The 20,350-nt window shown below is 55.8% G+C and overlaps 1 protein-coding gene across 1 annotated transcript in view; it reads right to left on the bottom strand.

Moving 5' to 3' along the window:
• ACAN (aggrecan) overlaps positions 1-19,392 on the bottom strand; it is a 43,795-nt gene extending 24,403 nt beyond the window's left edge. The window contains exons 1-2 of the mRNA XM_053913017.1: positions 19,312-19,392; positions 46-122 (exon numbers count right to left, since the gene is read on the bottom strand). Of these exons, the coding sequence (XP_053768992.1) occupies positions 46-115 (70 nt within the window). The 5' untranslated portion in view covers positions 116-122; positions 19,312-19,392. The remainder of the gene's footprint in view (positions 1-45; positions 123-19,311) is intronic.
• Between the last annotated feature and the right edge of the window lie 958 nt (positions 19,393-20,350).

Here is a 20,350-nt window from a genome sequence, read left to right as displayed (position 1 = left end):
CCAGCACCTGCTGGGTGAATGACACCTGTGCGGGAATGTCCTCACCTGAAACTTCTACCGAGACGGCTGCGGCGATGACCCTCAGAGTCACAAACACCAAGAGTAAAGTGGTCATAGTTCACCTGCAAGAGGGGAGGCAGCAGCGTTACTTGGGGGTCCCCGTGCAGTGAGGTCAAGGAGTGTCAGGTGACACGTGACACCTGGTGAGAAATGTCATGCCCAAGAACAGGAAGTCACAGGGCGCTAAGGAGGCTGCACATGGTTCCTGTCGTCACCTGCTGGAAAACTGTCTCGTTAGGTGTACAAATCTGCAACAACCACACCGTAAAGGGCGTCCGCTGCGTGATTGGGACCCTGGTCCCAAGTGGACAGCTGCAGGTACACCCCAGGAAAGCCTAACTGAGTCACAAGAGGTCAAGCAGAGCACTGGTTCTCAACCTCGGCTGCTCGCGGACACCGCCTGGGCTTCCGTCTGGCCCTCTGGCATTTGGGAAGCTTCCCAGCACGTTCCAGCAGGCAGCCTAGATGGAGCAGCCCCTGGGTCTCTCCCTGGGACTTGCACCTCTTTGATAGGTGCCAATGACGTTTGCTGGTTGTGCTCCTGGGGGGACTGGCACTGGGACCACCCCCGCCCTCCTCTGCAGTCCTTGAGCGCAGCTCTTGGTTTAAAACACGTGGGCATGGTGGCGGATCTGGAACTAGAGACAGGAATGGAGTAACCCCCAGCTGAGGCTGTGGCCCTGGCGTTCCCCGACCTCGGCTCTGCCAGAATCTGATGGCCCAGCAGGTGTCGCTGTGGGCTCAGTCACCATCAGCTGGGGCTGATGCATCCCTACTAGGCTGGGGTTCCCATCCCAGGGATGTATGGGGGTGGGGTGGGAGGGGCCCAGGACTCCGGGGGACCCTCCTGGGTGACTCTTGCCTCTCATTTTGAGTGATCTTTCCACCACAGTCCTTCACTCCACACACACACATCACCCGAGTGGTGAAGGGGCTGCATGTGCGCAGAGATGAATACACAGCGTGTCTCCCTGACACGCAGGAAGTCTTGAGAACCCCAAAGGCCTAAGAAGCAGCCCCCCGCTTCTCCTTGGGGACTTTCCTCTTTAGATGCCGCCTTCAAAAATAACCTGGGACTCCAGGTCCCCACTCTGAGAGTTGTCTTTCAGGTCCAGCATGCCCATTCACAGCTGGGGAATCGTCCCCAGAAGGATCAGAGGGTAAAGTGTCTCCTCCACTTTGGTGACGGGGCTAGACTTGTGGGCTCCTCTGCCCCCGGAACCTCAGGGATTCCGTCCAGACACAAGGCCCGCCTGTCCTTCCCTCAGAACGCCCTTCTCTGGGACGCGGCATGTATGTTTTCGGAGCTGTGTCCCTTCCCTCGCTCTCTGAACAAGCGCGGCATTGTCCATGGTGCTGTGGTTCTCGGGCGGCTTGGGCCTGCTCTGTCCCCTCCCTGTTCTCCTCCACCAGAACCGAAAAGGGATTTGGAGTGGGGAGGGCAGTGGGCAGAAAAACTCATTTTATTATTTCTTCTTCTTCTTCTTCTTTTTTTTTTGTAAAGACAAACTTTGGGATAGAAATATCGCCATAAATATGCTCTTGTGTTTGTGTGTGTTTTCTTAGCTATAAAGAAAATAGGGAGAAATTCCATTCTGTCTGGCTTCCAAGTGTCTCCAGGACTCAGTGAGGCTTCTATGCGAGGACACGAGCTTTGCCAGCCCCACCAACAGGGAGTCCTTTCTCCGCGGGGGCACCGTCAGGTGGTGGTGAGCGCACTGTGTACCTGGGGTGGGGGGAGCGGGAAGGGGGCGCCTGAAATGAAGCGAAAGAAGGACTTGGGGAGCAGGAAGTGAATGCTGCTGGGTGAAGGCTGGTGTGTGTGTGTGTGTGTGTGTGTGTGTGTGTGTGTGTGTGTGTGTGTGAGAGAGAGAGAGAGAGAGAGAGAGAGAGAGAGGGAGGGAGGGAGGGAGTCAGACAGGGAACCCCTTCCCGTTCTCATCAGCTAGACTCTGTCCCATACCCGCCAGCCTGGCCCAAGCAATGGCCTTCATTCCACCAAATTATGGGGCTGAATGTGCAGCTCACCCGGTTGCTTTGAACTCCTGTTTGAGCTCAGGGACGGCCCCCAGACCCGGGTCCTGGTCCTCGCTCAGCCACTTACTGTTTTAATAATACAGGACCCACCCCCAGGGCTGATTCAAAGCCTGGGCAAGACACGGTGCCTGTCAGAGCCCTTGTTGCTGGCGGGGATGGTGCCTCTGGCCTGGTCCCCAGCTCAGGGCCTAGCACTCCACAGGCATCCATCCATCCTCACCTGTCTCCTCCCCGCTCCAAAGGTGGGGACCGGGAGAGGGCTCGGAGGTTGTCAGGAGGCTCCCTGTCCTGGGAATAGGGGCTGGACTCGATGACTTTCCGTAAAGAATAAAACAGCCTTTGTTTCAAAAACCACGTCGCCATGCTACCGAACATTTGGGACGCAGAGAAAACCGGTCACCGTCACCCTCAATCCCGGGGCAACTGTGATTTGCGTTTGGTGGTTTGCCTCCCGGCCTTTTTCTCCTGGTGTTCACATGGGTGTTAGTGAATTGTCCTCTTTTGGTGTCCTGTTTGCCTTTTCCACGTAACACAGTGGCCCCAATGGCTTTTTGTTGTTGTTGTTCCTTCTGAACTGATGACTCTGGGGTTGTACCGTCATGACCTCCCCTCCAGGGATCCTGTCCACTCGGCTGAGGTCTTCAGCCTCCACTTGGGGAGAACGTGTTCCTTCTTTCCCAAGGGGGTCTGTGCAGCTCTCACTGTGCCCGCGATCTTCCGAGATGGAATCGAAACGACCCGCCCCCAGTATAATTTCCAGCCGGGACTTCGGCCCTCAGGGACCACACCGCATGTGGCTGCCGCTCTTTCATGGGGCTCCTGGCAGATCTTCAGGGGCCCCGTCTGCTCTCCCATGAAGACGCCCCCAATTCCTTCAGCTCTCCTCTGGGGGGGGGGCGCGGTCCAGAGCTCTCCGCCCCTTCTGGAGCCACAGAAGGTCAGAGCTTGGAGAGGCTTGAGTGAGCATCAGACCCAACTCCTTCACGCTCCAAGGGAAGAAACTGAGACCCAGATAAGTGAAGTGATCTGCTCCAGGCTACATGGGGAGTCACAGATGGAGCCGGGACCAGAATCGGTTCTAGGGGCCCGGCTATCATAATCCTGAGTCTGGGAACACTTCAGGGCAGCGACCCTCCCTGCGACCCTTGGCACCCAGCATAGAGACAGGCCACCGGGGAGTATCTGCTGCATGAATGAATGAACAGGGAGAAGTCCAAGCACCTCAGGAATCCTTTCCTTCAACTCCAGGCCTCCGAGGGAGGAGGGGTGAGCCTGGAGGCTCACATTTGCTGAGTACCTAGGAGGTGCCTGAGGTAGCCCATTCTTTCTTTTCTTTCTTTTTTTTTTTTTTTTTTTGAGAGAGAGAAATACCGATTTTGTTGTTCCACTTATTCATGCATTCATTGGTTGATTCTTGTAGGTGCCCTGATGAGGAATCGAACCTGCAACCTTGGTGTATCAACTGAGCCACCTGGTCAGGGCCTGAGGTAGCTCCTTCATGTCTTTCACTCAGTATCTCAGCTAGAGGTAGATGCATATTGCTTGCTTGCGATGCGCATGACTGCATTGATTTCTGCAGTGCATCCATGCAGCAGGTGACTTTGGGAAGGACACAGTCCACGGGCAGCCTAGCGGCGTGACAACGAAGGTCTTTCCTTCTCAGGTCCCCAGAACCAAAGGGGTTATGGAGCTGGTTTGCACCAGCTCTCCGGAGCCCGTGTTAAAGATCTCTTCCCAAGTGCGTGTTCAGTGACTTCGTGCTGGTCGCTTGAAGTTGGTGGGAGTCTATGTACACCCCGGATGTCAGCAAGCACTGAAGGCGAGCGGTTTGTTTCCACCCCGCCTGCCCAACGCCAGCACACTACTGGAAGGAACTAATACTAAATAAAGAAAAAACCCAGGGGAAGGGTAATGGGTGCCTCTCTCCTTCTGCCTCAGGAAGCCTCACTTTCCAGTGGGTGGGCTGCCCTACACAAGTCCCAGGGGGCATCGGGGCATTGACCAGATTTGCCAGCTTCAGAGCAGGGCAGGGCGGGCCACTTCCATGTCGTACTTTGGGGCCCAGCCTGCTCCTGCCACGTCAGTGCAGACGCAGCCAACGTTTGCTGGGTGAGTGAATGTAAGCGCTCCCCCTGCCCTGGCCCCGCAGGCTCCTGAGTCCTCCAGGAAGCCTCAGCGGGCCCTGCCCCTTGGTTCGGCTCTGCTGTGGCCGCTTCTATGGTGTAATGTGTGGTAGCTTCATCATGCAGGCTGAAAGTCAAACCTTAAGCTAAAAAAACAAAACAAAACAAAACAAAAAACACCCCTTCCGTGTTAACTCAAACAGAGCCAGGAACAACAACAACAACAAAATAGTGTTTGCCATCTACGCACTGGATGAACGGGTAGCCCTTGGAATTTGGTACACTGGCTGACCAGTAAGATTTGCCAGTAACCAAGTGACTCCAGTCTTGGGGGAGGGATCGGAAAGGACCAAGGTCATGCATTTCCCCAGCCATCAGCCTCCAGCACATCACTTCTTTGCAGGCCAAGCTCCCAACACTGTCTCTTCTCTCCCACAGGCCAGACCCGCCTACACCTGTGCAGGAAAGCAGTGGCACATGTGCCCGAGGCGGGATTTTAAACCCAGAGTAGGGGAAGGCGCAGGGATCCCACACCAAAGGCACAGCTGGCCAGAGTGGCCCTAACTGTACCTGCTAATTTGCCACATAGTCTAGGTGGATATGGTGGGATGGTGTGAGGAGGGGAAGCCAGGGAGCTGATTCCAGTTCTCTCTCTGTCCTAAGCCACAGGGATGCTCAGGTAAGTCCTCAGTCTTCCCATCTGTGAAATGGAATCATAACACAGGCTCCACCCCCCAGGAGACTAGAGGTCATTTCTGTGGATACTAATCCACTTTTTCGTATTTTCTTCTCTTTCTCTTCTCTCTCCCTTCCTCCTCTTCCTTATCTCTTCTCTCTCTCTGTCTTTTTTTCATATAATTGATTTCCTTATTCCTATTTTATTAGTTGCTCTCGGATCCAATGTAAACACTGCCTCCCCTGTGGACGGTCATTTACCATCTACGACAGCCAACAACGGGCACCCCCACCCCCACCTTGCTCCCTCCTGCATTCGCCCCCAAACCTGGGTGTACACAGGATGTGGGATCAAATGAAATTGTGGACTGTGAGGTAAGATCCTAGAGCTGCCACCGACCTCTCTCAGAGCATCTCTGTTGTCGCTGAGTGAGGAGAGCCAGCCCCCTCTACTCTTAGGCAACAATGAGCATCTTACAGCAGAAACTTAGACGGTGGTCTCACAGACCAGGAGCGGGTTGGACAAAGCAGGGAGTGGTGGGGGACTCCAGAGACAGCTCCAGGGACCAAACAGGACTCAGAGTTGTGCTGGCATCTGAGGAAGCCTACATTTCCAAGGCGCTGGGAGAGAGGCCGAGTCCAGGGGCGGGGAAAGAAGGCTGGCCAGGAGTGGTGCTTTCTAAGGGTGGGGTAGCTGTGGCCACCTCTGGCCCCGAAGTGTACGCCTGGACAAGGCTGGGCCCTGGAGGGAAGAATTCAGCTCCGCACCACCAAGCTTTCCCCATGAATTCCACCTCTGCCTGCTCTCAACAGCAAATCCCCAGTAAAACCAGCTCAGAGTGGAAAGGTACGTGGCACAATGCGTGGCGCCTGAGTCACTCACTGGGGCCATTAGCTTCCCCCTGTTCTCTTTGTGGAAAAACCCGTGTTACTTGGGACCTGCCCCTTCCTGTTCTCAGCCTCCCGTTCCAGCCCAGGCACTTGGAGAATTTCTCGAATTAATTTCAGACGTTGTGTAAATAGCGGACCTGGGAGTTTGGAAGGGAGTGTCTTTCAGCCCAAACTTTCCATCGGGCGCAGCACCTTTCCTGGGGCAGGTATCTTGGGCCAAGAGCTAAGTTTCTTCTGCTCAGCGCTGACTGCTGACCTGGCAGGGCAGAGAGCTGCTTCCTGCAGGGATCTGGGAAGAGGCTTCGGACCCAGCAGGACTCCTTGGTGGCCTCCCTGGGCGGGAATTGAGCCCAGGCTTCAGAAATAATCTTTGGTAAAGGTTTCTGGAAGCTGAGGGTCCTGGTGGAAATGACCACATGCCAGGAAGGGCTATCAGGTGTTTGGGGGGCCAGGTGCCTGGGACACAACTAAAAAGAAATGGGGGGGTGACTGGCCCAATCTCTCAAACTTTTGGGGCAGATGCTCAGGTCCTTGGAGTTTAGTCCAGGACCAAAGTAAGAAAGAAAATGGGTTATTTGGAGTCAAACCTCATGCTTTGGACCCTGGTTCGCATGCCCTGATTTCGGGTCTGGGAAAGGTGTCATAGACAACATCCCCATACTGCTTTTGGGTTACGCTTCTCTTGAGAGCCAATGGGAGCTGGATCCAGCTTCCACAAGGTAAATTCTGAGCCCTTATTTACCTGGGGTGGCCTTGGGCCATGTTGCATAGTCTTTGCTAACTGTGTGGTTTATGGTGTGGATCTTGGGCCAAGTGGTATCAACGTGACCTCTGCAGGCATTGGAAACCAAGATCACAGCCATGTCTGCATGACCAACCACCCGTGAAAACCCATACTGCAAGGCTCAGGCGCGCTTACCTGCTGGGCAGTACCCCGCGTGTGCCGTAGCACCAGTCAGCACTGCCCACGGGACTCCCTGGGAAAGCCGAACTGGAGGCGCTGGGCCTGCTGTCTCAGGGACCCTGCCCTATGGCCTCTTTCCTGTGCAGACTCTGAGCTACATCCCTCTGCCGTTATGAAGTGCAACTGTGAGCACCTCAGCTCCGGGAGTCCTACGAATTCTTGCTCCGAGGGGGTCCTGGAGACCCCCTGAAATGGCACCTTCCCTGCTCTGCCAGGTCATCTTGTCCTGCCCAATATGGTCCAGTGTTGGCTTAGCGGAGAGTGGGCAGGGCCTCTTCATCCCATGGCCGTCCCTCAGTGATACCACGGTCCCTTCCCCACCTCTGAAGAGCAGAGCCTTCTTTTTTGGCCCTCATGGGGAAGGGATAATTAATTGATTCTCATCTGGAGAAGTTCCAACCACTTCTTGGCTTCCCCTCCTCCCTCCGTTCCTCTGTCCAACTCCGACCATGTGGAAATCTCGCAGAAGGTTCGGAGCAGGATCCTGGGATGGCCCCGTGTGAACCGCCCCCCCCCCCCCCGGGCTCACTGTGTGGGATGGGAGGTGAGCTGTGTGAATCACCCCTACAATACAAGAGGGGGAACCTCTGTCAATAAGAGGGTTCCTGAAGCTGAGAGCATGCAGAAATCGCTCTTGTTTGGGGCACCTGGGAGAGCTTTGGAGAGGAGGTGGCCTTTGATCTGAGCCGTGACAGACAGGGACACTACGGACAGGTGTTCCAGGAGGAAGGGATCGCATGAACAAAGGCGTGGAGAAGGGAGCAGAGCCCGCTGGTATGGGATGCGATCAAGTGAGAAACCAAGCTGGGCCAGGTTCTGAAGAGCCTGCATGGCCAGGCTAAGGGCCCTGTCTTCATTCTCAGGCCATGGTCTAGGCCATGGGGAGGCTCTCAAGGCTTCAGGGCATGGCCTGACATGTATCAGCAGGACGCTGCATCTCCACTATCACTGCCGGCTGACCCCTCCTCCGGGAAGTCCCCCATTTCCATCACAGCAGGAACCCCTGCCGCCGGTAGCCTTTGCCTGCCTCCCCAAGGAGACTGCATCCTCCAGTGGGCACCAGCCCATTCAGCCCTGGGACGCCCTCACCCACGAGCACCCATCACACCACTTCCTCTATAAGTTGCCACGTGCTGGAGATTGATCCGAAGCCTGCATGGGGCACAGATGAATCATCTCATTCAGTGCCGGCCCTCCTGCTGGGAGGGGGCACCATTCCTAGGCCTGTTTTAGAATGGAGGAGACACAGGTTCAAGGCGGGAAGTAACCTCAAATCCCACAGCCCGGGGGCAGCAGAGCCAGAATCCAAACCCAGGTCGGTGTGACTCTGAAGGCAGCGCTTCTAAGCAGTTCGTACCTGCCAGGAATGTGGGCGGGTGCGGAGGGCGGCGCCTGTCAGGACAATCTGTGGCCCCAGCTGCAGCGCATGGGCTGGGGGCTCGCTACAGACGGAATCTTCACAGGGATGGGGGTCAGCTTCTAGGTCTGACTGAAAGCACTGAGGCAACTTGGGGCCAGACAGTACGGCTAGAACCCAGAGGAGCCTGGGCTCTGAGCCCCTCACAGAGACCTTCTGACTCTGGGCGTGCTCCAGAGCCCTTGGGGGGCAGGGAGGAGGGCTGCAAATGTCCACAGGACATGATATTGCTCCCCGCGTGTCCTCCCTTTCCAGTTGTCTGCAGCACAGCCCCAGTTCTTTGCCAGCTCTCCTGGAGCTGTGGCTGTCCCCTGCAAGGCTCTGAGGGTTTTACAGCGCCTCACGGCCTCCCGATGGAATGTCCCAGGAGCCACCCTCTGGACAGCACCTGCTGGCACCCATGCTGTCCCAGCTCCTCCCAGTCAGGGTTTCCTCAATGACACTATCCTCCCAAGAAAGCTAGCTTTTCTTCTTTTTTTCAATGGACTCCTTTTACATTTTTTAAAAAAGATTTTATTTATTTATTTTTAGAGAGAGGGGAAGGGAAGGAGAAAGAGAGGGAGAGAAACATCAATGTGTGGTTGCCTCTTGTGCGCCCCCTACTGGGGACCTGACTTGCAACCCAGGCATGTACCCTGACTGGGAATCAAACCTGTGACCCTTTGGTTCCCAGGCCGGCACTAAGTCCACTGAACCACACCAGCCAGGACCCATGGACTCTTTTTTAAAACAATTGTAAAAACAGACATCCCATAAAATTTACTGTCTTCACCGGTCTCTGGTTAGCATACAAGCAGTGACCTACGGGAGAATAGGTCATTTGTTTAATTTGTCTCCCCTGATGGAACTTCCTGTACCTCTTACAGATGAAGCATCCATTGCAGATGAAAATATAGCCGCAAGTCAATAAAGGGGGTTAGGGATTGAATTGTGTCTCCCCCCAAAAATGACATGCTGAAGCGCTAACTCCCAGTACCCGTGCATGTGACCTTGTTGGGAAATAGGGTTTTTGCAGATGTAATCAAGTTAAGATGAGGTCATTAGGATGAGTCCTTAGTCCAAGGTGACGGGCGTCCTTAGAAGAGGGGAAGACAGCCACACGAAGACACGGACACCCGGGGACATTGCGAAGTGACGATGGCAGCAGAGATTCGAGTGGTGCGCCTGACAGCCAAGAACACCAGACCGACAGCAAGGAACAGGCAGAACTTGACAGAACTCAAGCGGTAGAACGCGAGGTTCCCAAAGTGGTAGAACCTGGAAGTATAAATTTATTCCTCAGAGCAGCTGCTCCCCCGCGATGCTCACGGGGACCCCACGGGCCGCGAAGGGAAGCTGGGTTTGTTGTCCTGCACCACGTGGGGCGTCCTGATGTTCCCACTTCATCTCATCGCAGAAAATCTTTTTTCCCCTTATTTATTTACTTATTTTATTTATTATTTACCAAGCGTGCCCCGTGTTTGGATATGAATCCCATGCTACCAAATTCCCATGGGAAAACAATTTGAAGATTAAATCTGTTTGCAAAGTCAAGTCCAAACACATGTACATCCAAAGGATGTGACATCTGAAATGATCTTGCGTTTGTGCAAAAAAAAAAAAAAAGGAAGCTGGGAAGAGAGGGTGCAGTTGGCATTGGAGAGTGGCCATTCCTCTCCTTGGCGGAGGCAGCTGTGCCTCCCATTGGTGGCACAGGACAGGAGCTGGCCGTGGTGGTGACCATTCTGCCTGTGGAGAGTCCCTGAGCCGTGGCCAGGGGGAGGCGTAGCTGCGGCAGAGGCAGAGACCGGATCGGGGGTGGGTGCAGACCATACTTAGAGATCAGCATGCGGAGCACTGGCGGTTAGGAAGTCGCGTCCTAGCTCTAGCTGTGACACCATTCAGTGCCACCCCCCGTGGCAGGGCCTATTCTCTAGGTCCCACTTTTTGCGTCTATGACAAGAGCAGAAGGTACCACAGGAGTGGCTTTCAAAAGACATAAAATTGGAGTGATTCTGATAGAATGTCAGCGACCCCCCCCAAGTCCCTGCCCCTCTCAACTCACCTCTGTGGAATGTCATAGACTCCTTCTTCCCAACTCCCCGGAGCATGGTTTGAAAAGAACTAGACTGAAGTTTCTTGTGTGGGCAGCAGATTTTCACTGAGCACCTACTGTGTGCTGAGCATCTTTTAAGTGTTAGACATGGAAGATGATCGGGGCACATAGCGCTCCTGGCCGACACACCTCTTGTTCTTGTCGGGCCTGGGGAGGGAGCAGCCACTACCAAGGAAACCAACTAGCCAGACACTTTAAGAGAGTGATAAGCACCCTGGTTGGTTAGAGCATCGTCGCAATACGCCAAGGCTGTGCGTTCGATCCCTGGTCAGGGCACATACAAGAATCAACCAAGGAATGCACAGATAAGTGGAAAAACAAATAGATGTTTTTTTCTCTTTCTCTCTCTCCTTTCCTCTCTCTCTCTCTCAAATCAATAAATGAAAATTTTAAAAAAGAGTGATAAGCTACAAACAAAATGCGACAAAAGGCTGCTGGGCCATGGGGGTGAAGGTGTTTATCTTCTTTAAATTGGGTGCCCAAGCCCTGGCTGGTGTGGCTCAGTGGATTGAGCGCTGGACTGCAAACCAAAGGGTCGCCGGTTTGATTCCCAGTCAGGGCACATGCCTGGGTTGTGGGCCAGGCCCCAGTAGAGGGTGCTCGAGAGGCAACCACACATTGATGTTTCTCTTCCTCTCTTTCTCCCTCCCTTCCCTTCTCTAAAAATAAATAAGGCCTTCCTCAGGAGGTGACATTTGGGCCTGAGTGACCAGAATGCAGCTGTGCAAAGCCATGTGGGAAGTACATCCAGGCAAGGGAGGCCCTGAGCCTGAGGTAGGAGTGACATGGCAAGCCAGTGGCGGCGAGTGGTGGGTGAGGGGAGGGTGAACTGTGGATACCAAGGACAGGGGAGGCCCGCTCTGGCGGGCCCGTGGGCCCGTGAAGGGGACTGGGTTTTGCTCTCAGAGTACAGGACCACGTCTCAGGTGCACTGAGCGCCTCTGCAGTCCCAGGGGGCTGAGCAGGGCTAGGCAATGACCTGCATGGACTGCCGCATGCTCCAAGGGCTAGTCAGCCCACACAGTACTTGCAGTGACTATGAACAGAGGGCCTTAGCTACCATTTTCCAGCCCCTGAACTGGTGCCACACCTGGTGCACACAAGTCTTACAGACCCTGTGGGCAAACCCCCAGTGCCCCTGAGGCACTGGGATGAAGGATGGAGTCAGCAGAGAAAAGAGTAGGGGGAGGCCCTCAGGGGTCCAAGGGGACAGTTGGAAGCCAAAGCTCTAAGCCAGGGAGGACCAGGACCCTGCTAGGCTCACAAAGCGGCTCCCACCCCACCCCCGGCCCTGCTAAGCACTCTTCTCCCCTGGGAATGGGCGTGAAGACAATCTAAGCAATCAGGTTCCCCACCGCAAGGGGGCCCGCTCTGCTGAAACATCAACGCAGCAAGTTACCGCAGAAGCCCCTGAGGAAGCAAGTGGGAACCCCAGAATGAGGCTGCTTTAAGGAGAACTGGTGGCCCGAGGGGAGGGATGAAGAATCCCCCCAGGCTAGCTGGGTGGGCCTGGGGTGGGGGAGATGCCTGTGGATGGAGCAGTGAGGACAGGGCACCTTTTTGCTGAGCTCTGGGGGCAGCCTTCACCCCTGGAGTGCCGTTCATAGACACTTCCAGGAGATCGGCACAAGAAGAGCGTACAGGGTTAGGCCCAGGGCCCATTGTAGGGCGTATGTGGAAGGCGGGCTGGGGGTGGGGGATTGTGCAGTGGGGCGGCCAGGCTTGGAGAAAGAGCTTCTCCAGAAAAGGACTCAGTTGAGGAGCATCCCCCGGCCCCCTACCACCAAGTCAACCACACTGAACACTCCACCTCTCTGTTTTTTGTTTTTTAAAAAAATAATCCAGGAAACAACAGAACTAAAGTGAGCATCCAGAAGGCCAAACTTTAAAGGGAAAGTGGCAGGTAGGAGGTGGCAAAGGAGAGCTTGGGCCCAGCCTTGCACGGGAAGGGAGAAGGCTCGCTGGGGCAGTGACTGTGTTTGAGATTTGGGGTTTGAAACCCTAACTGGTGGGGTCCCCCTTTCCTCATGGGCCCTGGTGCAGAGCCTTATTCCTGCTGCAGGATCAGACCTAGCTGATGGCCTAGATCAGCATCTCTATAGACTCAGGGAGTCCCTCCATCTGCTCCAGGAAAGGAGAGTCCCCTGGTCAAGTTCAATGGGAGAATCTTGATGGAGATTGAAACATCCATCAGCAAACTCAGACATCCTGCAGGAAACAGACTCTTTTGTTCTCTTTAACCCTTGGGGACGAGACCCTTTTGACATGCGATGTCTATGCAAGGAAGGTTTTGTGGCTCCCCCTTTGGGGAAGCCTGGCCTGGCTTCATCTGCCTCTTGGGACAAATGCACTTTAGTTCAGGGTCAAGGACAACTGTATTAAGGAAGCAGAGCCCCTGTCTCAGGCAGGGCAGAGGAGATGGAGAAGCAGGCCTTGACCTTCTTACTCCCTGAAAGGACAAACTAGTGGTTGTGGCTATAGTTTTACCTGCAGAGAAAAGCTGGCAAGTGACCCTCCAGAGAGTCAGGGCTATAAGGAGGGGCTTAGAACAGATTGCACCCAGAGGAACAGTTTTGGGTTTTAAAGGAGGGGCTCAGAAACTAAACTGCCTTCAAAACACCTGGGTTCATTTTAAGAAACAGAGATTCTTACCCCTGCCTCCAATCAAGCACCCTGCGGGGCATATTAGGGCTCAGGCTTCCCCATTTTTCAAAAGCCCCTCAAATGCTTCTGGTTCTAGGGACTGAAGACCACTTCTGATGATGGCCTTCAGGCCCCTTTTTCAGTCTTGGAAAGCTGACAAACCCTTCACATCCCTGAGTCATCCTACAATCCAGGTGTTCTCCTGAGCCACCTGGATATGAGGTCAAAGCGACGGGATTTGGTGGTGGGGGAAGGGAGCACCTGGTTGGAGCACGCAGTGTGTGGGAGGGTCAGGCCAAGGTCCAGGCTGTGCTGGCGAACACGCCCCTATATATGACCCAGGGTGGAGGCTGGGACAAGGAAGCCCGGATTTTCTGAGGGAAATGGGATGCTGGCCTCCCCCTTGCCTTGGACATTTCTCTTCTAAAGGGCTTTCTCCCCAAAAGCAGCCCTGAAACCATCAAGGACCTGGAGGGACAGAGCCAGAAGGTGGCCCAAAGGTGGACAATGGGTGGCCTAAGGAAAAGTCCGTCATGGTTGGATTCTGTGGACACACATAGGATGGCAGTGTACCTGTGATCTGGTACGTCCTTTTACCAGTCCGAACGTGACCTGTGACCTGGAGGGAGGAGACTCGCCCCAGTCCAAGAGCCCGCCCCTCTCCTCATCGCCTCGGTGAAGGAGGTGGGTGACTTCGGTGCCCCTAGTCCCCATTCTGCTCTCGTGCTTCTTGATTCTAGGAGGTTCAGGCAAACGTGGCAATTTCCCTAAGCCACCCCTTCAGCTAGTGGCTTTCAGTTAGGCCCTGCATTTATTGTGACTTCAACTCCGTGTAGTGGAGCGCTGGGCCCATTTTACAGATTTGAAAATGGAGATGTTTGATGATGTGACTCCACTGAGATAAGTGTCTGAGTTCCTGATCCTGATGTGGTCCTCTCTTCAGCAGTTTGGCCTTCCTGGTTTCTGATGTACCTACCTGTACCTCTTAACTCTCCAACCGGACCCCACCTTGCCCCCACCCCCCCACTTAATTGCTGTATCTGCCGTGACCTCTAGAGGGCGGTGTTGCCGGGCTCTGTAACCTGACTTGGGCACACAGTGGGAACCAGAGGTCCCAGCTTCTGGCTTGCTGGCAATGGAGGAGTGGCAAAGCGGGGAACTGCCCATCTGGGTACTGTTGGTACTCTCCTTATCAGGAACTGAAGTGAATTTATAGTGTGATGGTCCATTCATTCGTTCGTTCGTTCATTCGGTGCACACTAGATATAAAAGGTTCCTGCTTAGGCTTCACAGGGTCCCCCAAAGGCACCGTCCTGGACAGTAATTTCCTACTGGATCTTGACCTGTGAGAGCAGACCTTCGCATCTCCACCTTACAGGTAAGGAACCCATGGCTCAGCGAGGTGAAGCATCTCCACCTTACGGCTCAGAGAGGTGAAGCAATTTCCCACGTCACACAGCAGTCAGTGGCCAGTGCAGGTGGCTCCAACTGCAGAGCTCCTCCCAGTGCACACCCACTTAACAGACCCTCCCCCCTCTCCTCACCCCTTGCTGGGAGCTGTGTGGGGGGGAGGTGCCGACCTGCACCCCCGCAAACACATGGCATTACTGTGGCAACCATGCCCCACATAGTAACTTCCTTTGGCCTCGCGATCCTGTGTCCATAGCTGCTGATGCTGTAATTTTCCATGAAAACCCTCAAAAAAAAATAACAGCTGCTACTTTAACACAGGCTACTTTAACACATGCCAGGTTCTTCACTTCCTCTGTCTTGAAGAGTGCTCCACCATCCTGCAAGCCCTATTTCACAGATGCAGAAACTGAGGTTCAAGAAGCGCTCATAGCCGGGATTTCAACCTAGATCGAGGCCGCCAATCCAAGTTCTTTCTACTTTACCACTGCCATCTCGGCTGTGTGTGTGTGTGTGTGTGTGTGTTGTCCACTCTTCACTGCGTGGCCTGGCCCCAGGACTAAACGGAGCAGAGTTTCTCAACCTTGGCACTATTGACATTTTGGGCCATATAAGTGTCTACTGTTGGGGGGGAAGGTGCTGTCTGGTGTATTATAATTATTTGGCAGCACCCCTGGCTTCTACCCACTTGATGCCAGTAGTATCACCCCTCTCCCCTGGTGACAAGAAAAATGTCTCTAGACATGGCGAACAGCTCCGCAGTGGAGAATCGCTGCTTGATAGAACTGATGGGTCAGGGTCAAGTGGATTATAGCTTGTCTTCCCCAGCAGACCGGGAGTAGCTGGAGGGCAGGGAGAGTGAACTGTTTTACTCACTGCTGCTACCCATGCCTAGTGCAGCCCCTGAGTGAATGTTTTCCATGGACCTGGTATGCTTCAGGACGAGGGCCTGAAGGCCTTGGTTCCCATCCAGACCCTCACCACCCTGTTCTGGTTTGGCCTGAGTCATGCACCCTCTCCTCTCTGGGCCTCTCTTAGATGAGGGTCACCACAGGCCCTGAAAGCCCTGGACATCCGGGATCTGGGGATGGCCATGCTGCCCCTCAGAGGCCCGGAGTCCAGGGGCTGAGAAGGGGCTGCCTCCCAGGCCAGACACTGCCCATCTGCCCAGTCAAGTGAAGTCAATCGCTGAGAGGCAGCCAAGTGCCGACCCCTCCACCCCGAAAAGCAACCCTGAGCAGGAGAGGTGGCTTCTTTTTTTTGGGTGTGTGTCTTAAAAGGAAAAAAACATGTAACCTCAAAGGTAACCAAATATCCAAATCGTGATGCCCAGCATCACACACCCCAAATTCACCTATTCATGAGCTTAACAAAAAGCTTCTTTAGGACACACTGTAAGGCCATTGAGAGGGAGAAAAGTCACCTCTCACAGGTCCAGGCCAGCCCACAGGGCCCGCCCTCCCTACACACATACACGCACGCACACACACACACATTCAGCTGCTTACAAGGAGGCTCTGAGTTTTTAAAAGCAAACTCCACCATTTCCGTTCCTGCCCTGGATTCAACTTTTGAAGAAAGGAAGCGTTTTACCGTTCCCTACACGTTCCCCCTCGCTCTGGTCCTCCCGTTGCCTACCCCTCCAACAGCCCCTCCTCTGCCATCGCAACTCATCTTCAACTGTGCCCGGGGGCCCAGCCCCACTCACAGGGATGGAGGTGTCTTGTCATGTCTGGGGGATGGAGAGCAGCCACCCCCGGGGGAGATGCCACAGAGACAGCCCTATCCAACAGGGCTTCCTTAAGGCAGGAGGGTGGCAGGGAAGCTTCCATCAGGGCCCAGAGCATGGCCAAGGACAGCCCGTGACACTCGTGTTTCCAAGACGGGTTCCACCCACAACCTCCTTCCCCAGGGCAGCCCGCCAGTCCTGTCCCCTCCCCTGCTCCTCTTGCAAGCAGGCCTGTCCTCCAGGCCTTGCTTTCTCCCTCATTCTGGGTCCTCTCCCTCCAACTTCCCTTTCTCCCCGACCTGCAACTTGCACCCCTCACTGCCTTCACTCCCAAGACAGGTAAGGGTCGAGTCCAGGTATTAGTACAGAGCCTGCCACCTTCAGCTGTGAGGCAGGAATTTCTCAGAGACAGAAATGGCATTGGGATCAATGTCTTTTCCATTTTCCTGACCACAACCTGCAGTAAGAAATACACTGTACAAATAGCAAATTTGTGTCTATTTGTGTGTCTATATATGTATTAGAAACACACGTACACTCACATAGGATTGCAAAATATGTAACAGAGATAAGGGTTTCCGGAAACATTATTTATCCTTACTACACAGGTGGCACTGTGAGATGACCCCACTAAATTGCATTTCACAACCTGCGAGGGACAAATCCGGAGTTAGTGGTTCCTGCAGGAGCAGAGACGGACTACAACTGATACTTTCACACAGGGACCTGTGGGCCCCCCCTGGCTCAGCTGAGGTCCTCCCAGTGTCCAACAAGAAGGGCCTGGGAAGGGACCAAATTCTAGAAGGCGTCATGAAAAAAAAAATCCACCCCAAAGGTTGGGACACACAGTCTTTTATGACGAGAGTATGCAAAATTGGTACTATCCTGAATTTACAACTTGTGACCCCAAGGGGACCTAGGGACCGTTAGAAGAGAGGAATGAAGATTTGTGGTTCCTGCTGAGTGCTGGACAAGATACCCACATTATGTCTTTCAATCCTTGGCTTTCCTCCCCTTTTTAGAGAAGGGGAAACTGAGTCACAGGGTAGCTAAGTAACGCCATTAAACTCCTGTAGCGGGTAAGTGGCCAAGCTGGCATTCTAACCTGGATCTGACTTGACCGGCAGGCTGTTCATTCTCAGGGCTCTTCCCCACCCTCTGGGGAGGTGAGCTCTCTCCTAGAGCTCTGGCTCCAGCTGGGGAGTTGGACAGGCCGTTCCGGGCATGTGAGGATGAGGACTGCCCACGTCAGCAGGCAGGTGTGTGTGGAGAGATAGCAAGCAGGGGCAAAATGTGGGTCAGGTGTGGCTCCCGCCAGACAGCACAGGACCTTACCACTCAAGCACGCTGAGATCACTGCCAGATAAGTAATAATATTTCCACCACCCCTTCCTGCCTCCCCAGATTCTTTACTCCTGCATAGGCCGGAGTGCTTCCAATACTCAAGAATCCCAAATTAAGTAGGCTTTTCCTGGAACATTCTTGGAAAAGAAAAATCTTTTACTTAATATTAGTAACATCAAACAATTATTGAGCACTTGCCTGGTGGCGGCCGCCACTATGCTATGCGCTTGGCTTGGGTCACGTCGCGGCTACTGCTTATGGAGGACCTGCCGGGAGGGGGCAGCACTGAGCAGAGCCTGGCACTTCGGAGGCGCTCCGTAGACCCTGGAGGCTGCACGAACCTATCAGTGCCGCTCTAGAAACTGCACAGGAATGCATCTCATTTAAACTCGCCACCATGGAACTGGAGCAATCCCCCACCTTTCTCTGAGAGACCGTTTCTTCCTTTTGATAATTCCTTCATCCCAAACTTTTTAAGTTTGAGAGATTTTTTTAATTTGTCTTTTTTTTTTTCTTTCAGGTTAGAAACATTCTCACTCCACCACTCCCAACAAGCCTTTGAGTTTCCTCGCCCCCATGGCCCTTCCATTCCTGGGCAGTGTCTTCCCCGGCTCAGTGACCTACAGGCCAACACTGCGACGCGCCTGTTCACAGCGCCCCCTAAGCCCCTTGCCCAGCGGCACCGGCCATCTGACTGCTCCTTCTCCTTGGCAACCCAGTGGCCAAGGAAGAGAGAGGAGGGTTCAAGCCCCGTCTTTTGTGCTCTTACGTCAGGATTGCCCCTAAGTCGCAGGGCGGCTGTTAGAAAGTCATCATTGCGCATGTCTGGGCTCACTTCCCCTCATCACGAGATGAGCCCAAGGCCCAGAGGTCCCTGACACTGTCGGACACCCACCCACGGCAGCGTCTGGGATCAGAAACCCTGTACTGAATCAATTCAGCTTTGTATGTTCCTTGTTTCCTCGTGGCAGCTACCCCCATTGACGTGAAATGTACACCTCAACCCAAAAGCAGGGACCTGGGATAGTGCGGGGTGAAAGCCTCGAAGAATGCCCCCAGAATCCCGCTCACGACTGCGAGGAAGAGGATGATGAAAACGTTTCGGGTGGATCCGACCTCCCAACAGGAGACAGTCCCACCGCCACCGTTCGCTCCGGCCTGGAATGTGGGTGTGTTGTTCCGCTGACAGACACCTCCTGGACGCCAGGGTGCCTGCTCCGCCACCACGGGCTTCATCGGCAGAGGAGCCCAGGGGCGGAAAACCTGCCCTAGGTCTCGCGTCCTCATCTCCCCCTGCCCTTCCTTGAGAAATGCACCTTCTTGGTGGCAGGTTCAGAGCACAGCCCATGGCTCCTTGCTGGGCAGCTCTGCCAGGTCCGCCCGGCTTTCCAGGTGCCCCGTGGCCCCTGGACTAGGCCAAGCGGCCAAGGAAGTGGGGCCTGAAGGGTTCTCGCTGCCTCTCTCAGGCACCTGCTTGTGTACCTGACACACCGCCCAGGCCACTTCGTACAGTCCCCAGCCAGGCGGCTGAGGAGCCCCCTCCCCACCGACAGCGCGCACCCAGCGCGGCAGACGGAACAGCGCCTCCGCTCGCCAGCAGCACCGCGAGAGTTGAAGCGCCACTTCCCGCGCTAGGGCGCCTCCCGGAGTCCCCGGGACTCCACTCGCCGGAGTTGGCGCAAAAGCTCCCTGGTCTCTATCCCTTCGTGCCGGGGGGCCAGGGGAGCGGAGCCCCTCCTCGCCCGCTCCTTCTTCGCCCCATTCGCTGCGAGTCTGCAACAGCCAGAAAGTTTGCCCAACTGCACAGCCGCGCGGTCGCGGCGGTCGGCACACCCCTCCCCGAGGGGAGACTGAGGCAGCGCCGCCATCCGCACAGAGGGCGCCCTGGGCAAGCCTCTCTCTCCGAGGGAAGGAGACAGTTACCTTGAAGAGTTGCGCTCCCTCCTCCGAGAACTTCAGTCGGTACCCCTGGCCAGGCAGCGGGGGCTCCGGGGCCCGGGAGGCCCGTTCTCGCGGCGCCGCGCACCCGGGCTGCTGCCCGCGTCCTGTCCGCGGGTCCCCTCAGGCGGCGGCCGCGGCGGCCGAGGCTGGCTGGCGGAGTCCCGGCTGGCCGAGGGAAGAAGGGACACTGAAAGGTGCCCGGAGTCCCCTGGCACCCGCGTCAGAAGCCGGCCGGCGAGGTGCGGAGAGAGACCTGGAGCGGCGCGGCGCGTCCTCAGCTCTGCGAGCCCCTCAGGAGCGCCGGGGAGGTAGGTAGGTGGGCGGGCGGGCGGGCATGGCGCGCGGTGACACATATACACGGGGCGGGCGGGGAGGGGGCGCGCGCCCAGGGAAACCCCACCCCCGGGGGACCCGACCGGGGAGGGGCTGGCGGAGGCGTCTGGCGCGCGCTGGACCCCGGCTCCGGGCCGGCGGGCGCGTCGCGGGGGGAAGCCGCGGGGCGCTCAGGGCGCGGGAGGAGCGCTCCCGCCGCGGCGCACACCCGCAGCTCCCGGCCTGCGGAAGGCAGGCGGCGCGGGAAGGGCTGCGGGCCGGTGTCTGCAATGCGGTCGGCAGCTCCGCAGTCCGAGGGGCGCCGGAGGGCTGCATCCGCTCAGCTGCCTCCACGCGGCCGGGTGGCCGCGGCCGGACGGGGCGCTCCCGGGCGTCCGGGGCGTCCCGCGCGGGGGCTGCGGCTCAGGCCGGCCGGACGCGGCCCCCTGCTCGCAGGCCGATTTGCAGGGACCCTCCTGAGGAGGTGGCTGAAAGTTTTGGAGATGGGGTGCGCCGGCTGGCAGCGGGGAGCGGGGAGAGGGGGAGGTTAGGCGGCAGCGGGAGGTGCTTTGGGGCTGGGAACCAACCTCAGGGCTGCAACACTCGGGAGAGAGACCAAGGGCATCTCAAAGGAAGAACAGTTCTCCTGGAGATTCAGAGACAGCCCCCCCCCCCCCCCATTTTGTTTCCGGGCAAAAGAATAAAAGAA

This window comes from Desmodus rotundus, chromosome 10 (assembly GCF_022682495.2).
Source record: "Desmodus rotundus isolate HL8 chromosome 10, HLdesRot8A.1, whole genome shotgun sequence".
In the NCBI taxonomy this organism is placed as follows: Eukaryota; Metazoa; Chordata; class Mammalia; order Chiroptera; family Phyllostomidae; genus Desmodus; species Desmodus rotundus.
This window is presented reverse-complemented; position numbering and strand designations above follow the sequence as displayed.